The following is a 20,273-nucleotide window of genomic DNA, read 5'->3' on the forward strand; positions in this document are numbered from 1 at the left end:
GGTATGGCCTTTGTTTCAAAATAGTGGAGGCAGGGGAAGGGGACTGCCACTTAGTCATCGCTGAAGCTGCGTGCCTGTGTGTGAGGGTTTCACGACACTATTCTCTTTACTTTTCTGAATGTTGAAGCTTTTCTAAAATGAAAAGTTAAAAAAAGAGAAGCTTAAAAAAGGAGAGCCTTTCCAACAGGCTTAATGGACAGACCTGTTCTTCCTGCTCTCACCTGTCACGTGACACTGGACAGACGGACCGCCTCACCCCACAGGGTCCGGAGAACCGAAGGGAAGGCCACTCGAAGAGCATGCAGGGCCCTGCCAGGGCCGTTTCGGGCTCCTGTACACACAGGCTTATCGCAGGGGCGAGGGTCTGGGGAAGGCGGGGGTGATGAGTCGGCCAAACAGAAAACTGTCTCGGATGAAGTCAACCACAGTTTAATAACTGTTTCAAACCGGAGGTTGGGACTGACGGCCTCTCTCTGGAGGTAGCTTTGGATGGACTTCTTCCACGCAGGAAGGAATAAGATCCCTTTGATTACAGAAGCCACAAGAACAGGCTGCCCATCTGACTGGAACTCAAGGAGCCTCACAAGATCATTATCTTCTCTTCCCCAGATGAGCGCTGCTGATACTTCTGGAACACCGGCTTCTCCCGCAGAATCCGGATGAGCACTGGCCGGACTGCCCTGCTCTTCCTTCTAACATAAAACCACCTACAGACCCCTACACACCCAGTGTTTAAAACCAGCTTCTTCCCCGACTCCAGGACTTCTCCAGGGTCAACTGGCAGAAATTTCCACACGGGCCCCTCTAAGTGCATCTTCAGCAGGAACCTGAGATGTTCTGAGTTGGTCCTTATGAAAGGCACTGCAGGACCGAAAGACCACAAGTGAAGCCCCGGCTGCTCTGTGCTCCCTGCAATCGACCCCCTACCAAATGTGCGAGAGCCTCGCTTTTCCCCCTCCCGGTGTTGAGCTTAACCACACACACCCACACATGTCAGCGTCCACTCAGCTTGGTTCTCTGTTCTGTGCCGTGTGGGGTAAAGAAAGGAGCTTAGAAAGCAGGTAGATGTGAAACAGTATAAAATGAATGGCTGAAACACGTGGCCCATGCCACAGGCATCCCGGGATCTTCCGGGCAAGAGAAGTCGGTGAGGGCTGGTGTGTTTCCAGGGGAGAAAGGGACCCTACAGAAGGCTGGCCCAGAGAGTGCGGACGATAAGACAACACAAGTGAAGAACCACCACCCCCTTTGTGGGAATAAGGACGCAGGCTTGGCAAGTGTGACCTGTTCCTTCTGAACACAAATAACTGGACAGGAGGCAGGGAGACCATGGAGAGGAGAGTCGTGAGGACTCTGTGACGTGGGATGGTGGGCACTGACCAGGAACTGACTAGGTTTCTGAGAAAAATGGAGGAGCGACAGAGTCCTCCAAACAAAGGTCAGACAAACAGTCAGGGTCTAAGCCAACGAGAAGAAGGAATCATAGGGTGGTGAGGGAGGAGCCCCAATCACTCCAGTGAGATGGTCCGAGCCAGGGTGGGGCGTGGGGTAGGGGTCAAGGGAGGGTCCTCAGGAACTAAAAAGGTGAGGAAAAATATCAACGAAACTAAGTCCTGATCAGAGAAAATGAAGTGAAAGAAAGGAATGAGTTAAAGCGGGCTTGGAGATTTTAATCCTAGCAGACAGTGAAACTAGATCAGCTGGTCTGACCGCCCTAAACAACTGCCATTTATTTCCTCAAGAAAATGCTTAAGGTTCTAATACTGTTTTCTTAGAAAAATGATTGGTAGAAACAAGGTCATTCACCCTCCTTTAATTCAAAACTCGTCTCCCAGACCCGTTTTATGAGCTCAAGTGAACCCATAAGGGAATAAATTCTCCCCAATGGCAGCTCATTCCAGAGAAAGGTGTTAGGTCCGAACCGTAGGGCAGAAAGTCTCAAACGTTCCTCCAAGTTCACCCTGCACGAGGGCAGCATTTTGAACCAGACATCCAATCAAAAACCCCTCAAAGTCCAGACCCCATGAGAACTGGGAGAGGACGTAACTAACAGGTTTACTTGCAGGTCACCTCTGCAGGTCACCAAGTGTCATGTGTGACAAAGACGACCACGGCGAGGTACCAGAGAAATCCGAAAAACTGCCCATACCAAAGGCAGTCGACTTCTACTAGGCTCTAGTTCATCTTGCCCTTGGCAGAAGTGACTCAGACCTAAAGACACACCCTGATGCTAGAAGCAGCTGTGAAGGAACTAAAGGCGGAGGATAAGCTATGCAATACCACGACTTACGACCAAATCTCTCTCAGGATGTCATAATGTCACAGAATCCATTCGTCAACGATGGGAGTGCCATCAAACCTCACACAGCACCCCAGGATGAACAGAAGGATGAATAAGTCACAACCAAGAAAGCCATTTTATTCATGTACTTCAACATTCACAAATGGGTTCTGCTACGTAACAGGTAAGGCAGCAAAGAATACCCATGTGAGCTGAAGTCTATGCCGCCATGTGTGGTATCTGCTGCCTGAGATGCCCACCCCCCCATGGGAGCTGTATTGCTCTGAAGCAAATCCCAAGCCTGAGGGAGAGATGGGATCGGGGCTACAGATGAGACTGGACACGGCTAGTGATTGCTGAAGGGAGCCGTGGATACATGCGGGTTGCCTATATAAGTATCTCTCTGCATACGTTTAGAATCTTCCATGATAAATAGTAAAATGCACAGAGAGAAAGAGAGAGAGAGAACACATTTCCAAGATCTTCAAAAGCAGAAACTGGTCCTCTCAAGTCCCTTTGCATGAAGCTTAATTTTCAGTCCTCCAAGACAATGGAGAGCAAATAGCCACTTTTATTCTGCTGAAGCAATGAAGTAGAAAGGTACTGAGGCGTATCTTCAGCCTAGAGAATTCCTTAAGAGAACACAGATTAGAACCATTAGCGAAATGTCAACCCTTTTCACAGCTGCCCCCTCTCGTGTTTCCGTCACAGCCCTGCCTGCAGAACTCCGCCTCTTCCACAGAAACAAGGGCAGGAAAGAAAGCCTCCCGCAAACAGATGCAAAAGCCACCTGAAACTCCAGATCAGAAACTGGAACTGAAAATTAATGCCACAGTATGAGTGACAGAGGACATACCCTGAGGCAGCAAAGTCTCATCTCTTTTTCAGGGCTCCTGGCAGACGTCTAGTGAGAAGGGTTCTGGGACCCAAGTTGGCATCACGTGCCTCAGACATTTACGGAGCACCCCTGGCTGTCTAGAAACCCCACCTCCAAGGAGTGAGAAATTTGTCTTCCGCAGGAAGACAAATGTAAACAAAAATTCACAACACCAGCAGAAAGTGCCTCCAGAACCTCAATGAGGAAGGGGCTCACCCCACTTGAGGAGTCAAGGAAGTAACCTGGGAAGGGGGTCTCAGCAGATGACTTGGAGCCTGTCCAACAGTGCAGGCTGCTGGTGCAGAGACAGCGGAAGCCCAGGCCCGATGTCTCTGAGGCCTAGAGCGCAGCTGTGGCTGCAACAAAGGGGTACCTGCAGGGAGTTGAGGCTGGAGAGGTGGGCAAGGGCGGATTCTGAAGGGCCTCGCATGCACACTGAGGTGTGGGCCAGTGCTCCCCACGCTGAGTGATGAAGGGTCAACTGTTGAAAACCACAGCCCGTCTGGGGGGCACTCTCCCTCTTGTGTGTCTCTCCTCGTGGACAAGTCACACAGGCAGACAGCACTTGGTGTAGCCCTGCTACAGCCGACAGCAAGCCTACTTCCACTGGGGGTGCTGAAGCAGTCTTTGCAGAGGGCATTTACAGGGCATGCGTGATGTCAGCGTGGTGGACGAATGGGAGGGTAAGAGAGGCGGCAGGGACCACAGTCAGGAAGCTGTCGTGTGAATCTGGGAAGTGGATGGAGAGCCTGGCCAGAGGGACGAGGAGGAGTCGGACTTGGGAGACACTTCTTCAGTCTCCGTGGCAGGACTCAGGGCCCGAGTGGCAGATTGTCGCTCTATTTTCCAGACTGGGTGGGCCATGCTGTCAGCCCCGGGAGAAACCAGCAAGGGGCACACAGTAAGGGAGGGAAACTCATGTCGGAAGAAGATTTTCCTCAAATTTGAAGTACATTTTGTTCTGAGCCTTCCCTCTGAGAATCTCCAATAAGAACCCTTCAAGGGACATCTCAGGGGTCTGGGCCCATCTGGTTGGGAAAGGAGCCATATTGCACAGTTAGCATACTTTCATGATTAGTAAAGTACAGTTCTAAGTTACTGTAAATTAGTAGAGCGGCTCTAATCCAGTCCCTCCGTGCCATGGAAGGGATGGGAGTAGCGTTGCTAAAACATTGCCTGCAGTTTGATGAGGATTAGGGTGTCAAAAATCAGCATTAACCACTATTTCAAGCTGAGTGCAAGAAGCCAGAACCAGTGTCGGCAATAACAAAGAACGTCCTTTCGACCCCAGCGAGCCAAAACAAGCTTTGTGAAACAAATCTAACAGAAAGCGTGATGGCAACATTTTCAGTCTGCATTTGGGCTGAAAGGGCAGAAGTAAAACATACTCAACCGTCTTCACTGGTAAAATGTCAGACAGACAGACAGACAGACACAGTGTTTATAGTTACAAAATCACAGCAGAAAGGTCACTCCTAAGTTAAACTGTCAGAATTCAAATAAGTTTCTGAAAACAAATAAAACTCATTTTCTGTGCTGGGTACGGCTTGCCACGATGGTGTAAGAAACCTCCATTTCTGGGAACAGCAACACATGCTTGGGTGAGGAACTAAAGCACCTGCCAAAATCATTCTGGGGAAAAAAGAAAAAACACACCCAGCTTGTTGGCCTCTGAAACAAGCAAACAGTTAGAAAACCATGACAGGGAGCGACGGATGTATACGCTGCAGAGCCCCAGTGTGATGAGTTAAAGGTGTCTGTCTGCATCGGCAAGTTCTGACGCAGGCCCAAGCCCACAGCCTGCCTCGCCTGCGTCAAAACCTGCTGGATGGAAAGCAGCCCCTCCGCCTAGTCTCCTGCTCCTCCTGGCTCCATTGGCTGGACCTCCACGCAGCACCTGCTGATCCTGTAGAGCAGAGGCTGGGTGACTTAGTCAGTTCGGGCTGCCGTAACAAAGCACCGTGGCCTGGGTGGCTTAAACAACAGGTAGTAACTTCTCACAGTTCTGCAGCCTAGAAGTCGAAGACCAGGTGTCAGCGTGGTTGGGTTCTCGCGAGAGTCCTCCCCCTGGCTTGCATGGCTGTGTCCCCGCTGTGTTCCCACACGGTGCACGGCACAAGAGCTCTGGTCTCTTCTTCTCAGAAGGGCACTAATCCCAACACGGGGGGCCTCCCTCATGAACTCATCTAAACCAAATCACTTCCCAAAGCCTCCACCTCCAAACACCACTGGGATAAGGCTTCAACATTGGGGTGGGAGGGGCACGAACATCTCATAACACCAGGGCACATTGCTCCTTCTTGAAGCCAATGGCTTCAAAAATGCCACTGCCCTCACACCAGCCACCAGGAGCTACACCAGGTCTTCACAGGGAGGTCACTTGATGGCCTGGCAGTGCTCGGGGAGTCTGTGAGGGCATTTCCTGGTGGTCACAGAACTTGAGTGAGGGGGACAGCAGAGCACTAACGGGGGACTGGGGGGTGCAGGCAGGAATGCCAGGTAGTCCTGCCCAACTAAAGGTCTCCCTGTACCTGCAGGCAGCTCTGAGGGTCTGCCAGACACTTATTTGGGCCAAAGACTTTTAGGGACTACCTGAGCCTACAACCTAAGTGCTTTACATAAAAACACTTTTCTGCATAATTTTATACCACAGAATCTTCTCGGAATGTGACTACTGTCTCAGTCAGGTAAGGCTGTGCCTTTGTTGGGAACGTTATCAGGACTTGCTCCCCATCCTGGAAGTCCTGCCGGCAGAGGTGTCTGGTGTCCCAGCCTGCCTTTCTGCCCGTCTGCGTTACCAGGCCCCGTGCTTGCCCGTAGGGGCGGTGTCAGTGAAGACCAGTATGAGTCTGAACACTTACAAGTTAAATTGCATAGTTGTGACTAAAAACCACTTGTCTATCATTTCAGAACAGCAATTGAGCCATATATTTATTTCTTTTAAAAACTGTAGATGTATGTAGGTTAGCAACTAAATCTCATTTCAGGACAGTGATGGGGGCATTTTTACCTTAAACATTATGTAAAAGCGGCATTGTGTCCCTGCGGGACTGGCCCTCTGCCATGGCCAGCACACGCCCACCTGTGCCCCTGCACGGCCTTTGGCCTAAAGACTTCCTTCCTCCCTGGATTCTTACCCAAGTGACGCCTTCTCAGTGGGGCTGCCCCTGTTTAAATCTGCAGCCCCGTCTTACCCCCCACCCTGGCAACCTGGCACCCCCACTCCACTTCCCTGCTTTATCTTTCTTGATAACTCTCAACATCAGTACGTCATTTATTCCCTTATCTGTCTCCCCCTTAGAATAAAAGTTCTATGAAGGAAAGGACTGGTCTGTTTCCTTCACTTGTATCCTCAGGGCCTGAGAACAGTATCTGGATTCTTTTTTTTTTTAAATAATTTTATTTAGTTACTTTTCGAGTACAGTTTTTTGTCTATTTCTCCCATCCCAGCCCCCCTATACTTTTATAATCTGTTTGGTATTGATGGTTTACAAATATCAAATGTGAAATCTCTAGTTAAGATTCCGAGATTAAAACTGACTGAAAGCTTGGGGGTTCCACGCATTTCCACCTGTGATCTTCGCACAGACACTTGTATATTGAGGTCACTGGTAGCCAGGGCTGCATTTCACTAAAATAAGCCAGTTTTTTCTCAGAAAAATCAATGAGATTTAGAATGTATTGAATATTACTTGCAATAATTAGAATTTAATCACATTTCTCTAATTCTTCCTTTAAGTGTCTTTCAACTCCTCCCTCCCCTGCCTAGACCTGCTGCCTGCTTTGCTCCTCACCAGGACTCCTCTCGACTGAAATCTGATCCCCCCACAAGGCTCGCCTCAGACACCCCACCTTCATGAAGCCTTTCCTGCCCCCCAACCCCGCCCCAGCAGTTCCTGGGACCTCTCCGATGCAGTGACAACACGTTCTGAGTTGAGGTTCTGTGTGCTTATCATTTCTCCCTTCAGACTGTGCGCTCCTTGAGGGCAGGGACTGTCTTTTTCTTCTTTGGGCCCACATAGTATCTTTCGCAGACTAGCTTCTGCAAACACGTGTTAAGTAAAAGAGGCAAATGCTTTAAAGCTCCAAGCTACTGGACAGAACATTTCTTATGTTCCATTGATTCTTATGTTTGGCCACGTAACAAACAAGGCAGGGCACAGTTTTGCCAGATGCAGCGGAGGCTACTTCTAGAAACTGGGACTTGGAGACAACCAAGTTACAATGACACACATGGGGGAAAGCAGAGCAGAAGCACGGAGCAGCCTGGGGCAGAGATGCCCTGCCCAGGAATGCCAAAACCGAGGGACCAGGCCTCATACAACGGTAAAAATGCTTATCGCAATCCTTTTGTACCTTGTTGATTTCCATCTTTGGGCAATATCAGAAACCACGAGATTTAAACAACTCTGTTTTTGTTTTAAAAAACACTAAAAGGCTTAAGCATGAAGGAGAGAGAGTTCAGATAACATTCTGTAATGCAGTGACAAACCCCAGCTCTACCCTCTTCTTGTGGCCACTGACTCCTGAGAGCTGGTTCTTTCTGCAGCTTAAAGTTCTTGCTGCTCCCGGCAGGGCCCAGACCGGGGAGGCGGGGCGGTCTCTGGGACCCCAGCTGCCACCATCCACTAGGTTTGCCGCTGAACTGACAGGATGACGTGTGGACGTCTGACGTAGGCCCATATTTTCCCATCTAAAGTACTATTTTGGAACATTTTATTAAGGAAGGAAAAACACTTGCTGTGCTCTTGAAAATAATGAGTCACAGATTAGTGACGGAAGAGAACACGCTGGTCAGACCCTCATCCAGGGACAGATGAGAGTCATTACTGGACAGAATAATAGAGATGACACAGAACGCCTCAAATCCTGGGATTTGATTGGCTTTACCTGGGAAAAATCCTCTGGAAATTGAATACAACTTCCCCCCTGTAAGACTCACTCTGCTTTCATCAGGGAGACCAGACCATCAAATGGAAGTGTGGGAGATTACTAAATGAGAAACAAGCTCCGTCTTTTACCTCCTTCCATGTAAAGAACCAATGAAGTGGCTAACTTGGATGAATGTCAAATCTTACAGCCCTCAATTACTGCAGCCTCTATAAAAACAAATGAGTCATTTGAGGTTAGAGAAGATAGCTTCTTATAATTATGATTACAAGATTGTAATTGTTAGAGCTTAACAAAAAATTTAATGCAGCATGTCTTCTGTAAAGACCAAGCCAGAACTATTAATAGAAAAGCCTGGAGCCATTGAAACATAAAATCTGGTAAATGGTGACGGAAGGAGACTTGACTTGGGGTAGTGAACACACAATGCAATACACAGATGATGTGTGATAGAACTGTGCACCTGAAACCTACATAATTTTATTAACCAGTATCACCCCAATAAATTCAATTTTGAAAAAAAGGAGCGCCTTTTTGACTCATGCACTTAGCAGATAATCACAATTCAAACTGCAAACACACCTTTGAGCCCTGTCCTCTCCTGGATTCCATTAACCCTTTTTATTTTATTAAATAACATAAAACTGCTCTTCTCCTTTCTGGAATATGTCTCCTTGGAAGCAGCTGAACAAACATCTGGGACATCCAGGACCAAACCCAAGTTACCTTCTTTTAAAGTCCATTTGATCGAGCCTGTCCTCTTGCTGACAGCATGCAAACTCCCGTCCAGGGTCGACACAAACAACAAGGTCTCGGGAAGCGTCACTGTGCTGGGACTTCCAAAACTCTGCAGTGAGACGGGGAAGAACCTTTATGGTCAATGTGATTCTCCACCCTGGGCATGTACCACCACAGACTTCCCCCCTCACCCCTGGAAAGTTCCTAAAATCCACCACCTTAGAGATGAAGAAACTGAGGCTGGACAGCCAAAGTTCCCCTCAAGGGCACTTGTTTAGAAAACCACTGAGTCAGCCCTGGCTGGTGTAGCTCAGTGGATTGAGTGCGGGCCTGGATTGAAAGCAAAGGATTGCGGTTCAATTCCCAGTCAGGGCACATGCCTGGGTTGCAGGCCAGTTCCCAGCAGGGGATGCACGAGAAGCAACCATTCATTGATATTTCTCTCTCTCTCTCCTTGCCTTTCCCTCTGAAGATAAATAAATAAAATATTTTTTTAAAAGAAAGAAAACCACTGAGTCATACTAGAACCCAGGTTGCCTTATTCTAAGTGGCCATCCTCCCTGCAGACAGACAGGCTTACGACCCAACATGACAAGGACAGGGATTTTGAAATAATCCACTGAAACAGGTGGAAAGAACGCTCAGCTAATTGACTTCCTCCTCTTAGTTACATTTCACTTTCTAAAACCGGGCCGTCTTGCAAGACTCCATGGTAAGGACGAACGCCAACACACCCGCACACACTTGCAAAATTTTAAAGGGCAAAGAATTAGAGGGAAATGTTTAAAGCAAAACAGAAAAAACAGCTCTCATTCTATAGTGAGTTTATATATAAATAAAAGACCAAGATTTCAAAAGAGACATGTTATAAAAGAAAATGTATAAATTACATCCAAATTATCCCTCACTTATACTCGTAATACAATTTAAATCAAAATGTATTTTTATGTACAATATATTTTTTAAAAATTGTTCAAGAAAATAGCTAAAGGTAGTGAAATTCACTTTCTTACCCATTGCGGGTGGCAATGAAAGTTGTAAGTTAGTGTAGTCTTTCTGGAAAGAATAAAAATGCTTATATTTTTGGTCCTATAGTTCCACTTCTATATCCTAAAGGAATTATTTCAGATATTGAAAAAGTTCTGTGTATAATGATACTCATTACATCCACTTATTAAAAAAAAAAACAAAACAAAACTAGAAAGACCCAATTTCCAATAATATCTAAATGGCTGAAATAAATTATAACACATACACTCAATGGAACATTATGTAATCATTAAAATGGCACGTGGAAAAATCTACAATATAGAAAAATGCTTATGTACATTATCACATCAAAAATATAGGATCCAAAATTTAATGTACCCTTGTTACAATCACACTGGACAAATTTTTTTATTTTGGGCCTGCCTGTCCTCCAGCTTCACAGGCATCAACTGTGCCCTCCTCCGCAGAGTCCCTGGGAGCAGCTGTGTGTGCGCCCACGTGTATGTGTGCACACGTGCATGTATGTACACTACACACATGAGCAGGTGATAGCTGTAAGGTCTCCCAGGAACACGCTTTTGAGGTGTGCACCCATTCAGCAATGCCACCTTGTAATGAGATTGTCTCCTTCTTTGTCACCACACTGCCCCATAAGTTAACCAGTTCCTGTGGGCGTTGAATTAAAAACTGGCCAACTTGCTAATAGCGAGACAGTTTGAACGTTGGCAGAAACGCCATTGAAAAAGTATAGCTGGCTTTTAGCACTCAATCTAAAAGATTGGGGGGGTTACTTGTGCGTGGGAGTTGACTCCAAAATACCTGGTCATTGTTGGTAAGGGCCAGGATGATGCCCAGTTAATCCCTTAAAAGGGAAAGCCCAAGGGCTCTCTCCAGGACAGTCTGAGGCGGCAGGACAAACACTCCGGTCCCTGCACTCCTTTTCTACAGCGGAAAAGTGGCAGAGGGGGTGACGATGCAGCTGCCAGAACCTGGTTCATCCCATCTTCTCGTGCGCCTGGCCTGTAGGCAGAGAAGATCCCCCCTTTACCTTGTCTAGAGCCAGGGCCCATTCACCTAGAGTGGGAGAAACAATAGCAAGCTTTATCACTGCCTGCTGAGTGTATTCTCTGGGTAAAGCCTTAAACCTGAGGAGGAAGAATCGGCTTTTAATTCCGCCTTTGGACCTAGGAAATCAGTTTCAGTTAGACTGGGAAAACAGAGGCCTCAGAGCGGGTGCCTGTCCTGCCCAGGAACCCAGAGATTATGCATAGCAACGGCCTGGGGGTAGTTAAGTTGTTTCAGGCCACAGGGTACAGATGGTGACAAGCCTCACCCGGACCCGCTCACACCTGAACTAGAGGCGTGCGTGCTGCCCACAGCACCTGGCCTGGAGAACACTGGCCCTATGACCAGGCCACTGAGGCTGCAGCCGACACAGACTTAGGGCTGTCTCCCCCTGAGAAGGGGATGAGTTTGCAGCTTGATGAAGGATGTTGGGACTATGTTAGGTAGGGACAGTCTGGGGACAGAATAAATGCAAAGGGAGGATGCATGGCACACCTGAGGGCCAAGAGACGGAAATCCCCGCCGAGCCCCCTCCACCTGTCAAACCACTACCCCAGCAACTGCCATGTTGTACAGTAAGTCTCGGGACCACACAAGAATTGGGATGAACTATCTGAATGGATCACATGGTAAGAAATTAAACTTGGGAGATTGCTGTGAATGTTTTCCTCCATGTGGAAAACAACTGGGCAACAGAGGAAGACAAAGACACAAGTAGAGAAAGAAGCCTGAGAAGAAACACAGCTGAGAAACTGGGAGATTGTGGCCCGGCTTCCACTGGTCCTCATGCCCTGCCAGATCCTGTCCTTGGGCTCAGAGATACCCAGTGCTCACGATAAATTCCCCTCTTCGCTCAGGTTTGTTGGAACTAGGTTTCTGTCACTCACAGCCTGGGCAGTCCTCTCTCTCTCTCTCTCTCTCTCTCTCAGCAAATGTAAATGTATACATATGGGAAAAAAGATGAAAAATATTGTAAGATGATAGCACTAGTTTCTTCTCTATTTTCTAAATTTTCTACGATAGGATCACATAATCCACAATGAGGTTTTCATAAGATAGAAAGGAGATGGACAAGTCAGCAGGTGGGAGAGAAGCTGGCATTTACAGGATCGTCGGCGAGCTCCCAAATCCCAGGAGAAGCGCTTTCCATCTCGGGGTGTTAGGCTCCTCGACCACCTGGGATCCTTAGTACCCACCAAACAAGGAACCGAAGTTTAGAAACACAGAAGTCTCCTGGTAAGACAGTGTGCTTCCCGGAGTAGGAGAGTTTTGCTGTTGTCACTGAAGGCCACAGTACAATGATAATGAACTAAATGCCAAGTACATCTAGCACAGTATTAATATTAAAAAGGGCTCATAGTTAATAAAATGTATCAGTACTGCTTCATCTCTGGTGTGGAAACAAAAGCCAGCTGCCTGTCTGGGCACCCTGGAAACCACAGGAAGAGCAATTGTCTATGGTTGGTTGGCGAATTGAAATAAAACACTAATCACCTAACACACTTTTTTAAATGTCTCAAAAATACCACGTTGGGCTAGACATTGAATTCAGCAGCTGAGAGCGCTTGACAGTTAATCACAACATCCACAATGACGTCAGAAACCCTATCGCACCTGACAGGTTTTTCCCTTCTTTGAAGGCTCTCTGCTGTTTCAACTTAGAATGGCCGGGGAGCCACAATGAACAGTGTCATTCTCTCAGGAGGCAAATTAATATTGCAACATTTCTGGCTCTTTACCCCTGGCATATTTTAAAGCATGCAAATGCCTGCCTTCAAATACAGCTGCTAAAACTAAACTAAAGTTTCGATATGCCTTTTGCAGTACTAAGCACAGCCCTTGGCTGAGAGCTATGTGCACCTGAACATCGAAAAACATGCTTCACGGTAATGAACTTGCACATTCCCGTCACTCAGCCACCTCAGTCATCAGTGCTCCCTTTTCTCTGCAACAGACGGAACAGCAACGGGCCCCACAGTTTATGCACACTAGTCTCCAGGGAGCCTGAAAATGGAAAGAAAATGCTGATTCTGCAGACGTACTTCAAATTGACTACCTGGAATCTGACTGATTTTTCAAACTAGTGGGATAAATATTCCTGGCTTCGATGGTGACTTCCAAGAAGTAGTCACAGTTAATACTGTGGGGGGTAAGTAAGAATGGCAGTGGCCGGTAATCTATTCTAGCCTGAAACTAGACACCCATTAGCTAATTGGTTTTCATGGAAGTCTGACATCCATCATCTCACACACAGTGACCCTGAGATAATTCTGGAAACGCCCAGCCTGAGGACCGTGAAGTTGGCAAGTCAAGGGCAGATGATGCCACGGAGGTGGCTGCTGGGCAAACCAGCTTATTTCCCGTGGGTCCCCCCTGCAGGCCTGCTCGGCCAGGACTTCAGCAAGAGCCTCCCTCCCATGAAAATAAATGCCATTCCAGGCTGCATCCTCGTGCTCCTTGGTCTGATTACACGGCAAGGTTTCATGAAGTCCAGCAACTACACCAGTTCATAAAATGCACCACTGCGAAGACCTGGAAACAACTCCCAACTGGTTCACGCAGTTGATTAAAGGCGGGCTGCCGACAGTGTCATTCGCCAACCTCCTAAACTCAGCTAATTGTTAGTTGCTCTTGCATTAACTAACTCAAACCCTCATATTTTAGGTAAGGAAAAAAATCTCTTCTAAAACAAGTTCTGAAATAACTTTGTTTAGAAAATCATCAGTAAAGAGAATGATGGACACAAGAAACAAAGTATGTTTAGGCAGCACAAAACCAAATGAAACAGCCTCTAACAAAACCCCACCCATTTCTAACCAGCACCTGGGGCTGGTCAGGCCAGGAGGTGGCTCACCAGTGGCAGGAGGAAACCACCAGCAAAGCCCCAGGGCTTGGTTTCACTGCCACAGGTGACTGAAGTTGACTGCTCATTTCCACTCACCCTCTGCCCCTCGAGGAAGAACAGCGGGGAGGCACAATGCCAGCTCCCCTTAGATTCGGGACACACGAAAGGCCAGCCTCCTCATCAGGGTTATCAGAAGTGCTGCATTTTCCAAAGAAATGCTAAGTCTTAATTTTCAGATTCACATTTCAACAAACAGTTCACAGGCTAATTGAATACCTAGTAGCAAGGGTCAGAAGTAAAGTTAATAAAAATAGCACAGCCCTGGTTGGTGTGGCTCAGTTGGTTGGAGCGTCATCCTGTAACCGAAGGGTTGTGGGTCTGACTCCCAATCAGGGCACGTGCCTAAGGTGCAGGTTTGATCCCTGGTCTGGATGCATGCAATGCCCAGTCCAGGTGCGTAATGCAGGCAACCAATTGATGTTTCTCTCTCTCCCTCCTCCCCTGTCTTTGAAAAAAAATGTCCTCAGTTGAAGATTAAAAAAAAAAAGAAAGCACAGAACTTTCATCTGGGACTCAGTGGGAAGTGGTGCCATGCACACATGTGTGTCTCCCATCCAGCCACCCAGAGGGATCTGTACCTGGTGAGTGCTGTAGTATTGGTTCTCTTTACAAAACTGGTGCATGCCCCCCCCCCAAACAGGCACACACACACACACACAGAGGGCCCATCCCTGGGAACGGGAGAGCCGTACACTTCTCAGGGAGCGTGCAGATGGATCAGGTCAAACCCAACCGCACGGCTCCAAAAGTTTTATCTGTAAGACAGCACTGCAGTGCTAGTTTAGCAGAATAAGTAGGAACAGTAGAAAGAGTTAAATGAACATCTTTCCTGTGACTCTTCTCCCCTTCTGACCTCCAATCCAACAGACCATAGTTTCTATAATAACATTAGAATACAATAATCTGGCTGATAAATGGCTTCTGTTTTTTGCTTTATTTTGTTTTTATTTAGGGATACTGCACCAATTTCCAGGATTTGTTTTTTAAAAATAATACTTCTTCTACATTCATTGGATTATTGTTATATTGCATAATCCTAACTTTAGTTTTATTTATTTAAGGTTAAAAAAACATGTCTCCAAACTAAAGCCGAACTCCATCAAGGATACTGGCGTGTTTCCACAGAGCATCTGTCATTGCACAACGCAGTGCGCACCTACATTCCTGGAACCCACAACCTGTTACTGACACCCAGCCACGCAGCCGCTCCTCGCCAGGGCCCAAACCCGCCGGACAGCCGGCCACAGAGGTAAAGCGCAGTTAAAGTGACTCCGGTTCATTTGGTTAATACATACTACACATGATGGTGTTTCAGGTGAGACCTAAAACAGGTAGGCAAGTGAGGGGAGGATTACATAAGAACAATTTCCAAGAAATTATGTTTTTACTGCTTAGAACACAAGAAATCTTAAGCGGAGTTAAAGCTGCATGTCACCAAATGCGCAATACTAGATTTCAAATGGATTAGAGCGTGCTAAGGAAGCAGGGCTTATAATTACTAACTTCGCAATAGGGCTCGGAAGTGAGAAGGGCATTGTTCTGCTGGCTTTAATTAGTGAAAGCCACAGGACGGATGAGGTGACTTTAAGACATGTAAGTAAAACATTTTCTGGTGTGTCACATTGGGATACCGGGCTCTAGGGCTACTCACACTCATACACACACACACTCACACACACACACACAAAAGCCCACTTGTGTAGTAGTATGTCAATTCAGCAGGCAGTACCTCAAAATAGCATTCGTAATACAGTCCTTGGCAGGCGCTAAATGATATTCAAAAAAAGGAAATGTGTGTCTACACTCCTTCTATTTGCAGCAGTAGTATCTACTTCAGATTATAAACTCCAACAAAGCCTGGCTATTTGCGAGTCTGGCTGCTTTACAAAAGTAGCCAGCAGAGTACTATCATTCTAATGACATCTGGTCACATGGCAGAAGGCTGTGCCCAGAGATGGCCCAAAAGCCATCTAAAAGTCACCGAAGCAGCTAAGACTAAAATTAGTGCCCAGTACTGACTTTAGTGATCAGTGACCAGTGACTGAGCACTTTAGTAAATGCTGGCACATACCCATTACGTAACCTCTTGTTGAAAAACAGACCCCACAGGAGTACAAGCCTCATCCTGATCAGAAGAGTGGGCTAAACAAATCACTCCCAAAGGCCTACTTTTGATGGTTTCTTATGCAAAGGCCTGATTAGCCAGATACAAAAAAGATTTTTCTTCTAATCAAACCCTGCTCCCCAATCCTGAACTCATGTACACACCCGATCCAACAGTAAAGTCCCCTCCTCCAATTACAGAGACGTCTCTACAGACATCTGTATGTACACGGCGATGCAGAAAACTCATCCTGTCTAGTCTCCTGTCTGCAGAATGGGGATAAAAATTAAAGAACAGATAAAGAGCTTCCCAGACAAGAAAAAGCTAAAGGAGTTCATCACCACCAAACCAGTATTACTTGAAATTTTAAAGGGTCTTCTTGAAAAAGAAGATAAAAATTATGAACAATAAAATAGCAATAAATAGATACCTATTAATAAGTGATAAATTATTAATATATATTAAATGAATATACAGCTATTAATAATTGATAAAATAATTTACATCTAAAAACAAAATAAACAAACAAGCAGAACAAAGACAGACTCATAGATACAGAGAACATTTTGACAATTGCCAGATGGGCTGGGGGGGGTGTTTGGAGGGATGGGTGAAAGAGGTGAAGGGGTTAAAAAGTACAAATTGGTTGCTATAGAGCAGGTATGGGGATGTAAAGCACAGCACAGGGAGTACAGTCGACAATATTCCAATAACTATGTCTGGTGTCAGATGCCACAGGTCTGTTGGGATGATCGCTTGGTAAGTTATACAATATCTAGTCACTGGGATGTACGCCTGGAACTAATATGATATTGTATGTCAACTATAATTGAGAAACTAAAGTGATTAGAAAAATTATAAAGCTGCCCTGGCCGGGTGGCTCAGCTGGCTGGAGCATCGTCCCAATGTGCCAGAGTTGCGGGTTCGACTCTTGTGGACACATGAAAGAGTCAGCCAGCGGATGCGTGGATAGGTAGAACGACAGGAGTCAATGTTTCTCTCTCTGTCTCACAACTCAATTTTTTAAAAACCTTAAAAAAAAACAACAAAAATAATTTTAAAAGCCTGAGAAAAGGAAGCTAAAAAAAAAGGAACAATTAAAACATTGGTGATATTAAGAGACTTTTGTTCCATTGTGCCTCTGTTTTAACGATTTTGGCCTACTACAGAACTATTCCAAATTCTGTTATACTTTATTTACTTAAGTGTAAGCCAACAATAATCCATCAACCCAATACTAGTTCCTTCTAAGCAGCCTATCAGCTGTTTTGTTTTCCGGACATAAAGTCAATAAAGGTAACCATGACATTTGCTCTGGATAGGAGTCCAGTGTCTGGACAGGATGCAGTGAAGGGCGAGCCCAACTGAACAGCTCTGTGTGGTTGCCACACGGAGCAACCGAGAGAGTTGAACTAGTATTTGTGGCAATTCTTGTATGTGGTGTAATTAACCACCACCTAAGACAGTTACGATTCTTCGGTTTACACTACTCCTGTCCTGGGTCTGATAAAAGGCTCCTCGTAAGTCCACTTCATCCCTGAGCACAAAGGTGTATATTAATTCCACAACAGGTGAATATATTTCCCCGCTGGTTTGGGGGCCCCAGGCTGTGTCTAAGTGCAAGTAGCTGGCTGTTCTGTTTGTCTTCATGGTCCCTCTGCCATCAACTTATATTGACACCGTGGGAGGAGGAAACACATTTGGGCACAGAAGGTGCTTTGTGGTCAAGGAAACAAGACCTGCGCTTAGGGTGGATCCAGGTCTCTAAGCATTTTACAGAACTCAAGCTTTCGCCATTGTTTAGTGGTTGAGACTTAGGGTGCAAGTGCCGCCGCTATTATGCTGTCTTCACTACAAGGCAACGACAGCAATTCGGATCCTGTAAAACTTGGGAAACTGATTAGGCTCTTACCTTAATGGGACAGCAGTACCATCAACAAACTAAACCAATACAGGTCTGACTTAGACCAGAAGTTCCTAAGGGAACTACCAGCCTTATAAGAAGCCAGATTTGATCCATTCGCATACATACATATATTCATCTGCAGTTAAACCCAGTATTAGGAAGTCTTCATATAAAAATCCCAAGGAAAAAAAACTCGATAAGATACCGAATTTTTTATTCCTAATAATAGCGACTAATCAGAAACTGCCAATTTTGTTCTTTACTCTCAGAGATTTCTTTTGCATGGAGAGGAACAGAAGGGGTCAAGTACAAAGTGGATAAATATTCTAGTTAAATAGAAACTATGTACAAACAACTGTATTTATGACATAATTGCCATCTACACTTGCCAGATGTTGCCAAGCTTCATAAGAGAAGGCGAATTTCTGCAATCTGCCTCTCGTCGAGACACCTGGCCAGACGGACTTCCCCAGCCAGAATCGCCATTGTTTGAAGTCCATTTGAGGATTACTTACTTGCCCACTGGCCCTGTCCACCACATTGCCTTCCCGTCACCAATTAGCTGGATGGTCATTACGTCCATATGGCTCCATACACTACAGATCAAACAGGAGGGCTGTTTACAACTTCTGGGATATGTCATTTCAGAGATGAAAAGGGCTGCAGAGATCACCTTATCCAACCCCCTCATTTCACAGAAGTCTCCAAGGTCCAGGGGAGTGAAATGACTTGCCCAAGACACCACAGACAGTTAACTGTAGAAAAAGGACTGGAACCAAGGTCTCCACCTTTCTGTCTGGTCCTTTGCCCACCACACCACACTGTAATTCCAATACTTTAAATTATGGTTTTCTGAGAACCATAAGCTTAAATTACTTCAGGCCTAGAGCTCCCCTCCAAATCCTGCTGGTGTGGATGGAGAACAGAACTCTGCCCTGAGATGGGGGAGGGGGGTCTTTCAGATGAGGTCAAAATGTAAACTGTAGATGCTACACAGACACCCGATATACCAAAAGGCATTGCAAATTATATACAGGGTGGGGCCTTTAAAAAATATTCTGGGTAAAAATTCCTGAGATCCCGCTGTAGATCTAAGTGGGTGGGAATAACACCATAGAAAGTCAAAGGTCACAGCCTTAGCCACCATAAAAAAAAAAAAACTCCTGCAATACGCATTTATTCAGCCCAGTTCTAATGCTTTTAAAAAATGCTCTTTGATGATGATGATGATATAGTAGCCTCTGCCAATTCCTTTGATGAAGAAAGGCATTCTTTCAATGCCAATGCCAAGGAAACACACACCGCTGATTGGCACAGGCCAATTCCTTGAACAGCAAGGACAATTTTATGACCAAACATACATGGATGAGCCTCATTTATTATGTCATGACTATTTCACTGAACAGGACAGATGCTCACAAACAAGGAAGGAAACACAGATCAGAATATTGACTCTTTCAAGTGGAAAAACAATCGTATGCCACCGGACTGCCACTGCTTCGGCATTCACCCCTATTTTCTCAGCTCCCCTGAGAGGCCGGCATGAACATCTCTGTGCAGTTCTCACACGTTCGGGCAGAGATAGGAAAGCATAAGAAACTGCTGGGAAGACTGTGCTGGCCCAACCAACCCTCAGCGGGACAACCGCGGGCTGAGAGCAAGAGCGAAGCAAGAAGACTGGCCGAGACCAAACTCTACCGCTTCCTCCAACTTACCACGGGGGAGGCAGGAGACAGGAGCAAGAAGGAATTCCCAACAAGGAGACAGCGAGCCTTTGGATTCGAGGAAGAAGCCCTTCCAGACACACAGGAGAATGGAACTCCCTCCTGAGAAGGGAGAAAAGGCCGTCCAGAGCAGGGGTGGGCAAGGGGACGTGCTTCTGGAGGACGCATGCTCTGCAGCCAACAGGCTCCAGTTCCCAGGGATAGCTCCTCCTCCAGTCACCATCCTAGTAGGCTTCTGCCTGGACTGGAGGTCGCCCAATCCTATCGCCAATTTCTCCAGGCCCGAAAAGCGGTTTCCATGGGCCTCTGAAATGTGGGGCAAGGCGGCTAAGATTCCCAATCTGGTTTTTTTTGTTGTTTTTTTTTTTGGGAAACAGCAACATCTCTTTAACTGCTAAGAAAGCAAAATAAATATTGAGATTTCCAAATAGAAGAATTATGTAAGTATCAGGGAAGATCATTTTATTGAAGAAACTGGTGGGGGCCAAAGATAGCATCGGAAAGTAAACACACTCAGAAAACTCGGACCCAAGCCTCAGTGGATCCTCCTCTCCTGCCCTGCTGGGCCGAGAGCAGTAGTGGAACATCTGGTGCTGGCTATCTGGAACAATTAAGAAAAGGCTACACTATGCTTGGTTTGTGGTGTTTAAGAAGGAAGAAGAATATAACTGCAGAAAAGAGTTTTTACAGGTGGCACTACACTTTACAATCTGGTACTATACAATCTGGGATTGTACGTCATTACCTGAAAGTGCACTTACGCAGTACCCCTCATTCTCGGATGCTGCTGAAC

At 46.3% G+C, this 20,273-nt stretch overlaps 1 protein-coding gene across 1 annotated transcript in view; it reads right to left on the reverse strand.

Moving 5' to 3' along the window:
* Positions 1-20,273, reverse strand: part of ERN1 (endoplasmic reticulum to nucleus signaling 1) — a 75,286-nt gene that overhangs the window by 39,648 nt on the left and 15,365 nt on the right. Inside the window, exon 2 of the mRNA XM_053655319.1 lies at positions 8,775-8,895. Within this exon, the coding sequence (XP_053511294.1) occupies positions 8,775-8,895 (121 nt within the window). The remainder of the gene's footprint in view (positions 1-8,774; positions 8,896-20,273) is intronic.

Source organism: Artibeus jamaicensis, unplaced genomic scaffold, assembly GCF_021234435.1.
Source record: "Artibeus jamaicensis isolate MK-2021 breed Jamaican fruit bat unplaced genomic scaffold, CSHL_Jam_final contig_1998, whole genome shotgun sequence".
Classification (NCBI taxonomy): Eukaryota; Metazoa; Chordata; class Mammalia; order Chiroptera; family Phyllostomidae; genus Artibeus; species Artibeus jamaicensis.